Source organism: Galeopterus variegatus, unplaced genomic scaffold, assembly GCF_000696425.1.
Source record: "Galeopterus variegatus unplaced genomic scaffold, G_variegatus-3.0.2 Scaffold2832, whole genome shotgun sequence".
Taxonomy (NCBI): Eukaryota; Metazoa; Chordata; class Mammalia; order Dermoptera; family Cynocephalidae; genus Galeopterus; species Galeopterus variegatus.
Genome location: NW_007728943.1, coordinates 69,970 through 88,962, shown reverse-complemented (window position 1 = coordinate 88,962; position 18,993 = coordinate 69,970). Strand labels below are relative to the sequence as shown.

The window sequence follows — 18,993 nt, the reverse complement described above, 5'->3', positions numbered from 1 at the left end:
TCAAAAGTAGAAACAACCCAAATGTCCATCAACTGATGAATGGATAATTAAAATTAGTATTTTCATACAGTGGAATATTATTTGGCAATAAAAAGTAATGAACTACTGCTGCAGCATGGATGTCCCTTGAAAACATTATGCTAAGTGAAAGAAGCAAATCTCAAAAGGATGACAGTGTGTGGTCCCATTTGGATGAAATATTCAGTGTAGGCAAATTTATAGACTGACAGTAAATTAGTGTTTACTTAGGGATGGTGGAGGATTGGGGGTAGAGGGAGTGGGTAGTGACAGCTGGAGTTTCTTGGGGGGAGGACAAAAATGTTCAAAGTTAGATTGTTGTGATGGTTGTACTACCCTGTGAATATAAGAAAAACAATGAATTTTACACTTGAAATTGGGAATTGTGTGGTGTGTGAATAATTTCTCAATAAAGCTTTTATTTTTTTCTTAAATAACTAGAATACAAAGAAAGCAGGAAACTCTTGCTAAGGGTCAATATGAATGTGATTATTTGTCTTGTTAATGAGTTTTATGTCCTTACTGTGGCTAACCATTTGTGAATTAAAAAAAAAAGTTTGGGACTGGCCCGTGGCTCACTCGGGAGAGTGTGGTGATGGTAACACCAAGGCCACGGGTTCGGATCCCACATAGGGATGGCCGGTTAGCTCACTTGGGAGAGCGTGGTGCTGACAACATCAATTCAAGGGTTAAGATCCCCTTACCAGTCATCTTTTTAAAAAAAAAAAAAAAAAAAAAAGTTCACTTTTCAGATAGGATATCTTTTACTAAAGATAGGATATCTTTTACTAAGGATATCTTTAGTAAAAGAGACTGATAGATTAAAACTTTAAAACAAATTTAAAAGAATAAGAGCTAAATGGTGTAGGGGAAAATGAAGATGGATATTGCTTTACCAGAAAACTTAGGCTAACACAGTTCATTTAGCTTTTGTTTTCTGACAGTACAGTCAAGCAAAAAACCGTGATGAATTCCTTAATTTACATTATTAAATAAAAGGAAGCAATTCAGTTGAGAAAACCTACTTCCCAGCACTGTTCTGTAAGGCAAAATTTATTAATAGCTTGTGGCTTGCTATCAGGTTCATAATACTATATTAAATTTAAAAAAGCGTTCTTCAGTAGGAAAATTTTTTAAAGCCTCTAAAATGTTCCTCATATGGAAATCCATTTTGACCCTAGATATATATGTCTAGTGAAAAATGTTGTTTCTCAAGTTTTCTGGGGATGGTCTGCTGTGGGCTTCACCTTCAGCACCATCTCATCCCTTCATAAAACAAGTTTTCCATTTGTAAACTTGATTTCTTTGGGTCATTGTCCCCCAACTTTTCATAAAGCTTCAGTGATTTCACCATTCTTCCACTCAAGCTTCGCCGTCAATTTGATGTTTGTTCTTTCTTCAGTTTTAGCAGAATTTGTGTTGCTTTGATAGGGGTTCTTTTCAAACTGATGTTTTATCCTTCTTAATGCCTCAAACTAGATCCTGCTCACAGGTTAGTACGAGTTTATTTTTGTGCAAAATATTTTAATATCCATACATAGTTTTTTTATAACACACATTTTCCATGATTTTTTTGAAGACCCCTTGTATTAAGTGTTCAATATATTTTAGCAATTTTTATTATGTTTATGTTTAATATATCAGAATTAACTGGTCTAAAACACAAATTAAAAGTACAAAACAAACTAAAATTGACACTTCAACTTTCTCATGGCTATGATGCTACTTATAGACAGAAACATCATCAAATTTGGTGATGCAACACCAAATAACATATGCAACATTCTTAGACTTGGAATTTTGGTTTCTGTGTTAGTATCTTCCTAGGTAAATTGTATGGTTTAATTAACTTGACATAATCGCAGCCTGCATAACATTTCATTTAATCTAGTCTACCATTGTTTGTTCTGTAAGTGGGATGTAAATTAATATCAGTATTTTTATCTAATGTTCCTAGTATTTTTGTTTTTTTCCTTTTTGTCTTTTTTTTACTGACGGGTAACGGGATCACAACCCTCGGTGTCGCACCCGTACCGGGGACCGGTAACGGGATCGCAACCCTTGGTGTTGCACCCGCACCGCGCTCAGCCAGTGAGCGGGAACCGGTCTCCACATGGGATCCGAACCCTCAGCAGGAGCTCCGCCGCGCTCCCAAGCAGCGCACTCTCCAGTGTGCCACTGGGCCGGCCCAAATGTTCCTAGTATTAACACTAGAAAACATTGACTTTACCAGTAGTGAAAATATTAGTAGCAAATGCCAAAGTTTTTCAAAGTAAACAGTACTGTTATGCTTTAGTTTAATGCATTTAGTTTAAGTAACAGAGTAACACTTAAGTGCTTATTCACCAAGGCCATCTCAAATGTGGTAAATGTGTCTTTCTTCTTCTTATCATATGCTCCTATATTATACAGCATTGCATAACTGGATCGTTTGAATACTTTAATTGTCCGAGATTGAGAGTTATCTGACTAGTGATTCTGATTTATTTTATATGAATGAACCTTAGAACTTAAAAAATAAATAAATAAAAATTTAAGAAAATGCAAAAACAAAATTTCTGAGAGTTCTGATTAGGAATTAGCACGTAAGAAACTTGTCTTGATAACTCTGTTTTTAAATCATGTATAGGTACAACTTTATTTAATAGATTAGAACGTTGAGGACCAAAGATGTGAGGTGACTTGTCCGAGCTCCCACTCCACTGCTCTCTTCGCTGTCCCAGTGATTTCCAAACTGTTCTCCAGAGCCCTAGTTTCTAAAAAGTTTTGTCCACCTCTGAACCTTCTACTCAAGTTTAACCAGAGTGGATCCTCTTTTTTTCTGTCTTATGTTGTTAGGGTTTATATGAGTTTTTGCTCAGAGGGAAAAGGTTCTACTGCTATATTTGATAGTTTTTCTGTACTTCCTCCACTGAACTCCTTATTTCATGCAATTTTGTACTCAGAAAAATACATATGATTTATTGGACAGACTTTCTTTGACTTTGTTTCAAAAATGCCAACTTGATCTCTAAAGAAATCTTTGACCCAAAGACCTCAGGAAAATTCACAAAGACTTTTAAATGTGGAGATATAATTATTTTTAGTATGAAGTTATTATCAGTTAACATTTTATCTCCTTCTAGCTCTGTACATCCTTCCTTTATTTTCTCATCTCATAAATCTCATTTCTTGTGATTTTCTGAGTGGTATTACTCATGATCTGCTATTTATCTAAAACAATATTTATGCAAATATGTCTATCTTAAATGAAACTATTTCTGATGTCTGGAGATCTTTTTGGGTCTCTTTGGCAATGAGTTAGCTGTCATGTCAGTTTGCTTAAAGACAGCATTGTCATAAGACATAAAAAAGGACCCGATAGTGTAATAGGTTGGTTTTTGCTTAAGTTTTATATGCTTTTAATGATTTTTAAAAAACATTTCATTGTTATTAACTATATTCAATATTTTAGTCAATTAATAAACAATTATTTCATTATAATAAACAGTTATGATAATTTACTTACAGTGAAACCCTTGGTGCTACTTTAGCAGCTTTTTGAGATTCTAGGCTTGTACTCTAATGTACGTTTTAGACTATCATAGAAGGTCAGAATTAGGATGCATGTAATCCTGCTAAGGGAAAGCACAATCTTATCCAATGTTAACCCTGTTACATAAAACACATACTTCATGTAGCTGTGTTTTGACATTTAATGTGGTTATGCCAAGTCCATGTAATAATGAGTCATATATTTTTTTTTTTTTTGTGACCGGTAAGGGGATCGCAACCTTTGGCTTGGTGTCGCCCGCACCCCGCTTAGCCAGTGAGTGCAGCGGCCATCCCTATATAGGATCCGAACCTGCGGCAGGAGCGCCGCTGCGCTCCCAGCGCCACACTCTCCCGAGTGCGCCACGGGGTCGGCCCATAATGAGTCATATTTTTTTTTTCCTTTTTGTCTTTTTTTACTAACTGGTAACGGGATCGCAACCCTCGGTGTCGCGCCTGTACCAGGGACCGGCAACGGGATTGCAACCCTCAGTGTTGCGCCCACACCGCGCTCAGCCAGTGAGCGGGAACCGGTCTCCACATGGGATCCGAACCCTCAGCGGGAGCGCCGCCGCGCTCCCAAGCAGCGCACTCTCCAGTGCGCCACCGGGCCGGCCCAATGAGTCATATTTTAACGGAACCATTTTTCAGTTTTTTCTATGATAGTGTTATCAATAGTCCCCCTCCTGCCTACAAAATAAGTAATCAGAAATTTGAGAATTAATTAATATTTACTATTAGACTTTCCAGGGATTGATTTAAGTTACTTAAAGCTACGCTATTTATCACAGGAAATGCAAACACTTATTATGGAAATAAAATTTGTTTGACTTGAAAATGTGATGATTACGAAACATAAGGAACAAATTAAAGCTGGAGTAAATGCAAGAAGCCATCACATAAAACATCGCCATTTTGATGGAATTCCAGAAGGGCATTATCTGCCAGCTCTGGTGGTATGTAACTGTAATTAAGAAAGCCCTTCAGAAAGTAGTTGGTGTTATGTTCCTCACGGGCACAGGGAAGTTGGCTTTTTAACTCTGGGCTGCACAGGGAAGACAGCCCAGTATTACAACCATTCGGACTAGAAAAGCACAGTTGAACAAAGATATACCTCTTGACAAACAATTAGCTCATACTGGTGGCATCTATGGACTTTCAGAAATAAAGAGGGTAAGATGCTATCTGATAATGGAGATTCCTTCCTGTTTTTCTTTGTTTTTCATTATCAAGTAATTGGGAAATGTCAAGAGATGAGAAATTTAGGATAGTTTTTCAACTGTTACTGTGTCGCCTTGATTGATTCAACCTCTTGCTACTGCATGCAGACTGTGTTACCAGGCCTTGGGGGCATATTAATATAATTTAAAACAATTTAAAATATGAGCTGTTGCTGATTTTGTTCACTAGGAACAACACCACCATTGTAAGGTTAGCAAGGTACCTAATATAATAAATCTCCTTAGGGGAAGTTTTTTTTTTTTTTTTTTTTTTTTTTTTTTTTCGTGTCCGGCAACGGATCGCAACCCTCAGTGTTGCCCCCGTACCGGACCGGGGACCGGCAACGGGATTGCAACCCTCGGTGTTGCTCCCGCGCCTCGCTCAGCCAGTGAGCGGGAACCGGTCTGTATGTGGGATCCGAACCCTCGGGCGGGAGCGCCGCCGCGCTTCCCAAGCGGCGCACTTATCCAGTGCGCCACCGGGCCGGCCCATCCTTAGGGGAAGTTTTAAGAAAGTTATGTTATGCCTGTTGAATTTAGTTCTTTTCAGCTGGTGCTTTAAAAAGTCTTTGAGTGTTCTAGGTTCTACATTTAAACGTGCTTACCAGTACACAGGCTCCTTGACAAATACTGTTTTTGGGACGAGCACAATCCTTCTGTGAGTCTGTGTTATTTTTACCTATGAGTTGGCATTCCAGGAAAGAGTAGCATGTACTTCATTAAGAAAATTCATCTTGAAATTCATTCAGCTTTCTGCCTCCTCCTAACCTTACATTCAGGCCACACTGCCAAGTTCTTTCCCCACGTGTCTAATCTTTCTTCTCTGTGACTAAAATTTCCATCTTTTATAGCTTAATTTTCCACCATGTGGAAAATTGTTCCTTATACTAACTGCTTGTCCTTGTTTTTCTTTTACTTCAAAACATTTCTGTGACAATTATTATTTTGTCATTATACCATTTTCTTGAATATTGTTCTTCGGTTGCCACTTTAAACTATTAGAACTGCCTTGTTATATCTTTTAGCTCTTACCCTTTTCTTCCTCATCTCTCTAACACTTTTCTATTCAATCCTTCCTCTCTATTCAAAGCATCTCCTGTATGACCTTCTCCCTCTTTCCTGCTCTTCCCCCCTTTTCCTCTCCCTTCAGGGCTTTAGAGCATCCTTTTCAAGAGCTCCTTAACTATCAATCCCATTCTAAATATCTCCCTCTTAAACTTCTGCCATTTGATTAATCTAACATAAATGCCCGAAAATGGAAAATCGGATATCAATGTTTTGTAAATAAGCCTTACCTGACCTTTATTTTTGTCAACTCTATCATTTAAGTGGTAAATTTACAGGGCAAGAGTTGACTTAATATTCTGTAAACCACACAAAACATTGTTGGCACTTTGTAAATGTTAAAATAACAGCAACAATAGTAATGTCAGTATGGCTGAGAGAGGTGCTCATAATGTTAGAGATACTCCTAGGACTTCTGTGTTTGGAGAAGGTTAATGTTAGCCAGATGGGAATTACTGAAAGTGAGAAATCATCTTCATTTTGTCTTCAAAAATTTCCCTTCTATGACTTGAATTTCAAGTAATTACCACAAAATTTCCTTTGATTCAGATACTATTTATTAATTGTGCACAAAATACCATGTTCTAATTTAGAAATGCTTCCAAGAATAATCCATGTTTCATGGTGTATTTTCCCACTTTCAGTAAGCTCTCCATTCTCTATCCCACAGACATTGTAAATGTATAAACTATTTTTTATTCACCATTTGGTGTAGCCCAGAGAAGTACAGAAAATGAAAAGTTCAACTGCTCACCTAAAAACTGCTGTATATTTTAAATTATCATTGTTAACTACTTCCTTTGGGGTTTGTTGAAAGCTGGCTGACCCTTACCTCTGTTGGCCACGTTGAGTCCTCTTGTCTGCAGTTGGCTAGCAGCCTCACATCCCAGCCATTCCTTAGGCTTGATAGCTGCATATTTTCCTAGAAACAGTTGTGATTGGTGTGTAAAATGAATAGAAAAATCAGTTCTTTCCAAATATACATCTTTGCTTTGCTCCTTAGTACTTGATTTGGCTATTTGTTACAAACTGAAATAGGATTCCAGTTAAGAAATTGGTTCCAGTGCAGAGGTTAGGATCTTCTTGTGAATGTGGCCAGCCTACAACCTGACCTTGGTCGTATGGCACATTATTAATCATGGCCATTTAGTGCCTGGCAGTTTTAGCTTAATAGGTTAGCATGTGTAGCCTGTGCTGGTTTAGGGTTTCTTTAAACCTATTTTCTGTTGACAATTCCATTTTCTAGGAAGTTTAATAGAAAAAAGTTTTTTCATCAAAGCTGTTTCAAAGGCATTTAAATTTCCTTTTATAGCCACTCATTCTCAACTGGGTTCTGTAAAAGAATTAAGCCCTACAGAAAAAAATATGAGTGACTATCTTCTCAGTTTTCCCAAAGATGTTACCATTTTAGATACATAGAAGAGAAGTTAATTTATTGTATACAATGATGCCTTAGGGCAATTGTTCTCAAAGTTTGATCCAGGGACTCCAGAGTCTCCAAGCTCTTTCAGTGGGTCCCCAAGGTCAAAACTGTTTTTATAAAAACACTAAAACATTATTTTCTAACTCTCACTCTGTCACAATTATAAAATGGAGATTTCTAGAGACCAGATGATATATGATGATGTAATTGCTCTAAGGGCTAAGGGAATATGGGCTTGTGTATGCTTGTCTTTTTAATGTTTGTTTTAATTTCTGCTTTCAATTTATTTTCTAAGTAAATATTGATACACACTACCCACATAAACAGATAAAGTTTCTCAGTAACTTAAGAGAAGGAGTCCTGAAACCAAAAAGTTTGAGAACTGTGCCTTAGAGCTGTTAGACTTAATTTTCTGAGAACCCGTCTTGAGAATGAGCTGCACAAGGGCAATGCAGTAAACCAGTCAGTTGTTCAATAAACATTTTAAATGGAATTAATAGAGTTTTTAGATTATAACTTTTGAGACCTTATCTGATATTTTCTCCCAAGGTAATGTTTGAGTCTTTGCCTTGTAACTTTGGCCAAGTTTCTGTGAGATAGGTAACTGGCAATTCTCAATATCAAGTCAACTATTTCAGAAGTCTTTTTCATGGAATACCTCATTCACCTGGTAGGTTAACTATGTAGCTTATTGGCATCATCTAGATCAATGCTGTCCAACAGAATGAGGGCCACATATATAATTTACAATTTTCTAGTAGTCATATTAAAGTAAAAAGATACAGGCGAAAGCTTTAATAATATATTTTATTTAGTCTAGTATATCCAGAATATTATCATTTCCACATGTAATCAATATAAAAATTCATCAGTGTGATAGTTTCTGTTCTTTTTTTGGTACTAAGTCTTTGAAATCTGGTGTATTTATAGCACATCAGTTTGGACTAGCCACATTTCAAGTGCTCAGTAATCACATGTGGCTTGTGCCTACTGTGTTAGACTATATAGATCTAGACCATAAAATAATTCTAAAGCTGAGCTGAAGAATGATCTTGAGTAGATAAGCTTTGTCATAAAGAGAATAAAAATTTTGCTATGGAAGTTATATAATATAAATATAGAAACGTAAGCCCATTGAAAAAAAATCACAAAATGGCAAAACATTTGATATCTGCCTAAATTTTAAGACATTTCAGTGAGAAGTAGAGCTTCTTTCGTTAAAAGAATACTGAAAAAATAAACTTTTCCCCAAACTGTCATATTTTTTACTTTCCTTATTAAAAGCATGTAGTCTGTTTATTTATTCTGTAAAATTATTATACATGGCGTCTGCATACCAGTTTAGGGGAATGCTCTTTCTCTTTTTGGAGGAATTTAGGCACTTACGATCTTTGCATTTTCCTCCTAAGTGGTTTTTTCTTTATTTGTCATAGCATATCCCTGCGTCCCTATTTAAGGGGGTTTATTTTTAATGGGGAATGGTGAGGAGAAAGAGTAGTTTGTTTTGGTCTTAATACTGAATTGATCCTTGGTTCATTGACTTTTATTCTGTTACTTTATCTTGCCTGAGAATATGATGTCAAAATATTCAAGTGAATTATTGCCTGTTATGGAGGAACCAGTATTTTTTTCAACTTCATTCCCTGTGAGCATTACTGTGTTTGCAAAAATGAGGTAAGAATGAAAAGAACTGTGGTTTTTAGAAGTGGGAACTAAAAGGGGGAAATGGCCATTTTCCCCCTTCTAGAATGATTAATAAAGAACTATGAGTTTAAATTTGGTATAATCTGAATTTAATTTTTTCTTACTACAGGTTGGCTGGAAATGTCTTGAATAGGGAAATTCTTAATGACTCTCCATCTTTGTCTATTCACCAACATATTTTATACAGTGCCATGCTTAATTAATATTAGTGCCAATTCACAAAATCATGCTCTTTGTGAGATAAAAGAACAGGAAAACTTAGGAAATATATAGTCTCCTGGTAATGTTTTAGAAGTTTCCTTCTTTATTTGGTATAATTTTCATATGTAAATGAAATTATGTGGTTCATAGATTTTCAGCCCATCTAAAAACATATTCTTTGAGAGTTTGTTTTCTATTTACCTACTGATTTACCTTTGCTGTGGACACTAATTTTTCAAGCAACTGGTGCATACTTTAAGCTAAAATCTTTATTGTGTAGTTTCCATTAATCTGTAGCTGTGAAAATTCATGGTCATTAATCTGTTCTCAAAATAATTATGCCTGTATGCCAGCCAACTGCTTTCTGACTTGATAGTTTTTCTGTTCTATCGGTATTTTTCTGCTTTTTAGAAAACCTGCATTTTCCAGTTTGCAGCTAAGGTAGTAGCTGAGCTTTAGGAACTTGCCTTCTCTGTAAAGTGGTTCTATCAGGCAATTGTGCCATTGCCAAGTAGCACAGTGTCCTCCTCTTGGGTGTTAGCTACTCAGTAGGGATGGCAAGGGGAGCCTTGCCTGCTGTCAAGAAGCAGGCCATTATCAGACACAGACCTCAGGTTCAGGTCTTGCTGTGGGTTCTATCCTGTGGCTCAGTGAGACTTTCCTGAATGGAATGCATTTTTTTTCCAGCTCTTTTTCTTCCATGTTCTTCCCACATCAGCTGGCAGCAGCCAGTTGTTCTGAATGCTGCCCACAAATTGTTAGCTATTTTGCTTCTTGGCCTCCTAACTTGCCCCTTGAATAAGGAATTGATGTGTTTCATATCTGGGATTATGTTGCTTAGTGAAGCAAATATAATCCTTGCCAAGGAATGCCTAAAGTTTAAGGCTTGATTCCAGAAAATATGAAATAACAGCAATATCTGTAATTAATGTATATTGCATGTTTACCATATGCCAGGCATTATACTAAACATGTTGCATACATTAGCTTAGTTAATCCCTGACAGCCCTTTAAAGTAGGTTCCTTTGTTGCCCACATTTTATAGATAAGGAACCACAGAAAAATTAAATAACTTGCTCAAGTGTCTTGTGGAATCTTAAATCTGAAGAGTAGACAGGAATTTGATGTTTTCATCTGTAAAACCTCTCTGTAGCCACCTTCTAAGAAGAGGTTATGCTTGATGCAGTTTTCCCTGAAAGGGCAAGAATGCATTTCAGTATGTGGATCCGTATTCTCTTTATGTGAAGTCAGATATACTTGTTACAAAATGTTACTTGTAAGATGTAAAATTAAACATCCAGGCAAGCAATGGAGCCAGCTGACGCCCAGGGGTCCTGAGATGGGGCTGGTCAGACCCGCCCCTGCCTACAACCAGGCAGTTAATAGAATGTACTTATTAACCATGTGTGTTTCTTTGGGGTGTGTGACTTAGCTGCACATGTCCTTCACCAAACTTCTGCTTAGATTTTTCTAATTCATTTTTAAGAGTTCTTTCTGCAATAAGGGTGTTAATCTTTTTTTTTTTAAGTAGAGAGTAGACTAATGCTTACCAGAGGCTGGGAAGGGTGGGGGTAGGGAGGAGGATGAGGGGTGAACTACTGGGGACAAAACTATGTTATCTACTCTGAGTGAATCATTGTGCAGTATATACATGTATTGAAACAACACATTGTACCCCACAAAAATAAATATAAATAAAATTGAATTATAAATAAATACATTTTAAAAAGAAAAAAAGTAAAACTACATCCATACTATACTTTTATTAAATTAAAAGTATTTATTAGGTAGATGGTATGTGTTGCAAGATCTTAATAATCAACTTTCTTATCATAGATGATTAGGTTTGGTCCTGTCGCCTCAGAAAGCAAATGAAATTCTGAGTGAGTCTACTGTGAATCAGGGAAGCCCCACGATGTGACTCCCCCATTAGTGTGACCCAGTACTCTCTTGGGGATGAAAAAGTGCAAAAGTTTGGTCAATCAGTTGCCCTGAAGTCTGTTCCCTTGCCCCCATTACTTTGTGCATGCCATAATTAGTAGGGTGTGGGCAGAGGTGGGGGATTTCATACACAATCCTTAGACAGTTGATGCCCTCCGTTGTTAAAATGAACAAGTCCTAGCAGTGCTTCCCAACCTTTTGCACATCGAGGCAGGCACAGAAAATATTTCCTCTGGAGTAAACAAATGAGGCTCCTTGAATCTGGAGGTGATCCACTGTCACTTGTAACCCATTTCTAGCATACCCGTTTGGAACTTCTATTATAGGCATATATCAACAAGTTTCTAAGCTTGTTATGTATACGAAAGCACTCTGTACGTTACAAAGTACCATTGATGTGTTAGATTTTATTGGTAATTACTGTTAAGACCCAGGTGTTTTTTTAGTAAGGAGACATTGTATACCATGACTTTTTTTTTTTTGTTTGGGGAGCTGTCCTGAGAGAAACGGGAGCAGATGCCAGACCAATTGCTGGAGTTAGGTCCTGTATGTGATCTGGCATAGTAATGAGAAGTGGAAATGCTAGTGGTCAAGGGTCATATGGTTCAAGACTTCTTATAGGAGATCAAGCAGCTGGCAAGATTTGTTCTATTTCTCCTCATTAAATTCTCCACCAACTTTTCTGCCTATTCCAATTCTTTCTATTGTCGAATTCTGCCTTCTTTTTTTTTTCCTTTTTGTCTTTTTTTTTTCGTGTCTGGCAACGGATCGCAACCCTCAGTGTCGCGCCCGTACCGGACCGGGACCGGCAACGGGATCGCAAACCTCGGTGCTGCGCCCGCACCTTGCTCAGCCAGTGAGCGGGAACCGGTCTGTATGTGGGATCTGAACCCTCGGTGGGAGCGCCACCGTGCTCCCAAGCGGCGCACTGTAGAAGTGCTCCACTGGGCCGGCCGAATTCTGCCTTCTTTGGAAGGTCATTTCACTATGTCTACCTCTTCTCCACCAGGTTAAGGTCATTCACCATTCTCTGTTCTACAATTATACCTTGTGTGTAGTTCTATTGATTGTACTTCCAATGCTGTATTGTTATCTGTTTAACATATTTCTTTCCCCTACTAGACTGTGAGCTCCTTGTAGTTAAGGCTGTGCCTGATTAATCCTTGTACTTCAAGATATGCCCAGTTTATTTCATCACATTCCATTATTAGGCAGGACTGACGTGCTCTTTGATTCTAGCTGAAGTTTTTCTCTCTGTGCCTTTTTCCCATTAGTCCTCATTCTAACATCTGAAACAATTCCAGATAAAGTTACTTTTATGGTACTCACGTAATTGAATAATCTTCCAGGTATAGTTCCGTACATTTCTTTGAGCTAAACATTTTTACTGTTGAAATTTTGCTTTCCTGGTTTTTCTTTTTTCTTTTTTTCCTCAATAAGTTTCCTTTCCCTTTTCCCGTGTATAGAATCTTAGAATTTTAAGAATTGGATGGGACTAGAGGCCCTTCTTCTAACTAATATTATGTATTAATTAAGTAATTGAAACTGAGATATAGAGATATTTTGGGGCAGCACAAATGTTTCGAGTATTTCGTTGAGAATGAGGAAGTTTAGATTTAGTAAATTAAAAGAAAACAATCTTTCACCTTTCATTCTGCTTTAAAATGTATGTGCTGCTGGGTGTCTTCAGAATATTGGGCAAAGTGGAAAGATAAGTTTTATGTTGCAGTGTATGTATGGTATGGAAAGCTTGTAAGATTCTTTTAACATTATTGTTAAGAATTTGACTCTAAAGCCATGCTAGCTGAGCTTCAATCCTGGATCTGCCACATGCTAGCTGTAAATAACTTAATCTTGGGTTAATTTCTTAATCTCGATGTGCCTCATTTTCTGTATGTATAAATAAGCTTAATAGTAATTTTTTTTTTTTTTTTGTCTTTTGTCTTTTTTCTGTGTCCGGCAACGGATCGCAACCCTCAGTGTTGCCCCCGTACCGGACCGGGGACCGGCAACGGGATCGCAACCCTCGGCGACAACTGAAGACTGTCTTAACAAGCACAGCTCATCTGTGCTGAAACTAAGGCTGGGTTAAGATGGGGTTTAGGTCCTCATTAAAGTCCACAGCATAGAGTTTAAGAGGAAATGATGAAATGGTGCTCCCTGAAACATCTCTTCTTTAAATTTAATTAGACAAATTATACTCAAACTAGTAGATGCCCTGGGAAGGCAATCAACATTAGGGCTAATAAAAAGCTTGAATAGTATAAAAGGGCTGGAGGAGGTATTGTAGAACCTTTCTAGCACTTATGAGAGGTAAATTAACACCAATTGCTAAACATAGAAACTGGATAAATTTCAATATTCATTTAGAAATTAATTTTATGATGCTGTCCTAAGTATTAAAATACAGGTTATACTTAAATCATTCAAAGTTTGGCATGTTCACACATGTGCACAAAGTATTTGATAGATATTTACACACTGGGAGACACAATTATGGTCTGACTTTGGAGTTTTGGCAGATCTGGGTTCAAATTCTGGCAAGTTTCCCTACTAGCTTTTTTTGGGTGCGTGTGATCCGAACCCTCGGGCGGGAGCACCGCCGCGCTTCCCAAGCGGCGCACTATCCAGTGCGCCACCGGGCCGGCCCCTTGATGTTATAGTTTTAAGTGAGTTAGTACTTGCAAAGCAGTAAGAATTATGCTTGGCACATAGTAAGCATTCAGTATATGTATGGTAGCTGCTGCTACTGCTGCTGCCAGTATCACTGCTACTGTTACTACTATTACTGAGTTATACAAGCACCTGGTGAGATGTGGAAAGCCCCTGTGAAAATTCTGGTAGAATCTTACTGAAATACCATGTACTTATGATATAAATTTCTTAATGAGAGGCCCTACATACCACTCTCTGCACTGAAGCATGATTTGACCTGGATTGTAACCATATCTATGAAGTAATGAATTGTATATAAGCAATTTAAGAAGACCCATTAGCTTTTGGAGTCTGTTCCTTTGCAACCATCTTGCTAGGAATCCATTTCCTGTCTTTTTTAAAGAGTAAATTTATTTTCCTCATTGACATTCTGTAAACTAAATACTGGCAGTTTGTACTTTGTTTTAAGGTGTGGTTATAATGGTTTGTTATAATGTTTTAAGGTGGATTTAATGTTCCTTAGTAAACTGTTTTTTAATAATGCATCAAATTTTCTTCTTCTGTTGTCAGGTTGCTATCAAGATCATAGATAAGACCCAGCTGGATGAAGAAAATTTGAAGAAGATTTTCCGGGAAGTTCAAATAATGAAGATGCTTTGCCACCCACATATCATCAGACTCTACCAGGTAGGATCACTAGTGGTGTAGTAAATGGCTACAAATAACCCAGAATGGTCAACTGTATCTGTGGCTGCCTTTGAAGAAAATGTGGGTGGGTGAGCATTTGCAACTTTTAAAATTTCTGTGTTTATATGTTCACCTTAATATCTTCCCAACATTTCTGTTTCCTCACTTAGTATTTAATATCCTCATGTTTCTCCTGGCCATTTACTAGTGAGGTCTGCCTTACCCAGGTAGATCTATTTAATTTGTTCTTTAAAACTTTATGTCATTCTTAGCAAGAATTACAGAAAAAGATTATTCAGAAGATAATGAGAACTTATTATATTTAGGCCAGAATCCTAAAACAGAACGGGAAACCCAAAAGGAAGAGAGAATTTTGAGAGATTAAAAGCTAGAGATGGATATAACATCATTTTTTTTTTTTTTTTTTTTAAAAAAAGATGACCGGTAAGGGGATCTTAACCCTTGACTTGGTGTTGTCAGCACCACGCTCACCCAGTGAGCAAACCGGCCATCACTATATGGGATCCGAACCCGGGGCCTTGGTGTTATCAGCACCGCACTCTACCGAGTGAGCCACAGGCCGGCCCCAATAACATCATTTTTTCTAACAATTATTTAAGTACTAATTTCTGTGATCATGTTATGAATTGTGATGTCAAAGGATATTTTAAGTATGGCTACTTGAATCAATTAAAACCTACCTTTTTTCTATTCTAGTAGCGTCCTGGAGTAAGTTTTCCAAGAAAGCATTTAATTATTTTGATAATCAAGAGACAGATTCTATGTAATATGAGAAATTTCTGTTTTAATTTTCTTACCTTCCCAAGAAGCACTCATATTTCATACCATCCTCAAAATGATTATCTAGCCCTACTCCAAAAGCAGTAAATCTGATGGCTGGAATTTCAAACCAGATGAGAGGGGAGGACCTTGCCTTAGCAAGCTGGTGGAAGTGATATTTTGAGAGAGGTGGGGCTTTGGAGTGCTTCTCAAATTGCAATGTGTTGGCAGCCCCAAGCTCTATCTTTGCACAGGGCCGGCCTTGCTTGCTTGCTTTCTGCCAGAACAGCCATCTCCTAGTTCTGAAGGAAGTGGCCACCCACTCAGTTCATTTGCTGCTGTTAGTTTGCAGTAAATGGTTACTGGCCCAGACACAGGACCACATGTAAGTGTGAAGAAAGCACACCCAAGGCCCAGTAGGCAAGCTTTCATTGCCTTTTAATGTTATCGAAAAGAAAACATGTTGCAATATTAGTATGTGTGGTTAAGGCCACAGCTTTAGACTCTTCTCTGCCATCAACTGCTCCCATAATGAAATGAATTAGGTCAGCAGGAGCAGACCTGTTGAAATTTATCAGACTAAATTATGTTGAACAACACCTACGTTCTTCTCCAGAAGCAAATTTGTGAAAGCTTCCTGGTGTTGTTTGAAGACCTTTAATCTGTGAGCTTACAGGCATCTAACCTTGGCTTCCTTCCTATCCTGGTAGACTGAATAAACTTCTTGACCTCACCTTTTAAAATAAATCATCTTTAAATAATTGTTGAGCTAGGGCTGACTGTTTTTAAGAGGTAAATTCTTCAAGTTTATGTCTTACCCAAGATTTCATTAGCCTGTAAGAATTTCCATACTTCTAGCACTGGCTTTGAACAATGCCTTCTTTTAAACTTTAATTTTGCATTCTGGCAGCTGGCACTATTAATGGGAAATTCTGATCTGCCAGGGCGAATGGCTGGGAAATTGTCTTCTTATGGTATCAAGGTAGTTTTGAGTACATTTGATGAAGCTTCAGTTTCCTCAGGTTTGTAGAATGAGCAAATATACTGTGTAGGAAACAATAGTTTTTGAACTTCTAAAAAGTTTAATAATAAAAGAACATGTGCAATTAAGAAAAGGCCTGGGAGGACAAAGGAGGAGATGTACACTACATTTATCTTCTCTTTTATTTTTTTCTAAACACTTGCATATATTTGGAACACTTGTTTTTTGTCATGTAAATTAATACATAGAGTTGGAAGCAATATTCATGACAAACAATGGGCTAATAATACCATTATATAGAGATTTTTTAAAAAGGAAAAATAAAAAATAAAAAACACAGCTGATGTATTAGAAAATTTAATTAATATGCATTCATACTATGAAGCCATTAAAAAGAAGAAATAGATCTGTGTATTATGATATAATACATTAATACTATTGTATGGTATTTATAAAGATACAAAATAAAGTAACCGGGAAATAATCAAATTAATTAACTGCCAAGTACAGTGAAAGTCTACAGCGGTGTTGTCCAAGATGGTAGCCACTAACCACTAGCCACATGTGGCTGTCAAATATTAAAATGTGGCTAGAGTGACTGAGGAACTGAATTTTAATTAATTTAAATGTAAAAACTGAAGTTTATGATTTTTTAAGATTGTTGATATGATAATATATTGGACATATTGGGGTAGATAATAGATAATATATATTATTAGAATTATTTTCACCTTTTTCTTTTTACTTTTTAAATGTGGCTACTAGAAAAGTTAAAATTACTTATGTAGCTCACATTGTATTTCTATTGGACATTACTGCTCTGGAAGGATATGCAATAAGCTATTAATAGTGTTCCTCTGGGGAATGAGATGGAGGGGATTGCAAGAGGGAAACCTTTGTTTTTTGTTTATATACTAGGTATTTGAAATGTTTATAATGAATGTACATACTCATATATATTACCTTTTAATAATGTTTGAAAAAGGTAAAAAGGAAGAATTGACTGACAACATACTACGAAGAATAAAAAAAATAGCAGAACAGGGACCAAGACAACATACAAAATGAGTAATTTATGTTTCTTAAAGAGTTGAATATTTTAAGTTTTTGTTCTCTTTTTTAAATAAATGGGCAGTGGAAAGGAAATTTGTCATTTTCCTTATAAAGAGAAAGCCGTATGTGATTTCTGTGTAGTTATTAAGTGATTCTCATTATTATCCCTAAGGCTTTTATTGTTTTGGTTGGGTTTTGGGAGGGCATTTTTGAGCTTCAAGTGATTAATGTTGAATATGAACTTTAAGTTTTGGTTCTTGGCAGTTTCTTTGCTTCTCAGTTTTATGGAGAGATTGTAGAAACCTCCTGGAACAACAAAAGGACTTTCTCAAGTAGTAAATGTTTCCTACTTTTAAGAACTTGGAGGAATATCTATTTTCTCCCTTTCTTCTTAATAACATTTATATCTGTTCCCTCCAAAATGTTTTAAATTTCCTTTGAGCGGTAACGGTTATTAATATTTCAAATGACAAAAGAGGAGTCTTTAGTTTCTCTTCCTATGATACCAGCCTGTCATTTGTATCACTGTCTGTCACTTTCCTGCCTTTGCACCAGGTTATGGAGACAGAACGGATGATTTATCTGGTGACAGAATATGCTAGTGGAGGGGAAATATTTGGTAAGTACATTTATTGCATTCTTTAAACAGCTATGGAGCACACTATGGCAAACCTAAAATAGCTGTTCAGTGCCTTTGTCACTTGAGCAGCTGTCACTTGATGCTGTCCTTCAGTGCTGTTGTTTTCTATCAACAAGGTAATTTTAATTTTTTCTTTTGATTCGCCTCGTAAAATCCCTGCAACATCTTTGTTTCCTTGGTAAAGGTGTTTCTTGTATTTCAATCAGGTGTTGACAGTTGAGATTAAAAGACTCCAAAAACAAACATCTCTCCTGGACATGTAACCAAGGGTCTTTCCTATTGCCAAGTTCTAACTGAGGTTACCAAGTGTGACGAACTCCCACAACCGTGCGGGGCTTTGTTGTGTGAGAAAGCAGCGCCACTTGGAGCATTCCTTAAACTTTGTTTAAATATAACACGTAACTGTATTCCTTACCATGTGTTCACAGTTCCCCTTGATGATTCTTGCAATTTTGGAGGTTTTGCCTTCCGTAGCTATTTTTTTCCTCTCACACTTAGCTTTAAGCACAATGTTAGAAATAAGCAGGAGAATTTGTTACTGGCAAATCTGACTTTTTGAGGTCGTAAAAACTGGCCCCCCCAAAATTCTTTTTGTAATAGTGATAAATGGAACCAAGAAGAGGTAAAGGGTAAACTTTCACATCTAAATTCACATTTATTTTTTCTTTTGGCAAGTAAGTACAGGGAAAGGCTTCTTTTTATATACTTTAGGTTTATCTAATTTATTATTATTTTTTAATTTTATAAATATGAACACTTCTAACTTAAAATATATTTAAAAGGATAGAATCACTTTTCAGGTAGAATCATCTTGTTCATGACTGGTCATTTGTGGCTGCATGGATGTGTTTGTGTGTGAGTGTGTGTGTGTGTGTGTGTGTGTGTGTGTGTGTGTGTGTGTATGAAACTTTTCCCAGCAATCTAATGTTTTTTTGTTTCTAAGATTCTTTAGGATAAGTACTAGTCTTTTTTTTTTTTTTTTTCCTTTTTGTCTTTTTTCGTGACCGGCAACGGATCGCAACCCTCAGTGTTGCCCCCGTACCGGACCGGGACCGGCCTATGGAACACAAGCCATTGCTATCCTCCCGCGCCT

At 36.9% G+C, this 18,993-nt stretch overlaps 1 protein-coding gene across 1 annotated transcript in view; it reads left to right on the top strand.

Annotated features, from left to right (window-relative positions):
• LOC103599029 (serine/threonine-protein kinase SIK3-like) overlaps positions 1–18,993 on the top strand; it is a gene marked incomplete at its 3' end in the record, with an annotated part of 194,860 nt that overhangs the window by 117,351 nt on the left and 58,516 nt on the right. The window contains exons 2-3 of the mRNA XM_008583102.1: positions 14,329–14,445; positions 17,816–17,879. Of these exons, the coding sequence (XP_008581324.1) occupies positions 14,329–14,445; positions 17,816–17,879 (181 nt within the window). The remainder of the gene's footprint in view (positions 1–14,328; positions 14,446–17,815; positions 17,880–18,993) is intronic.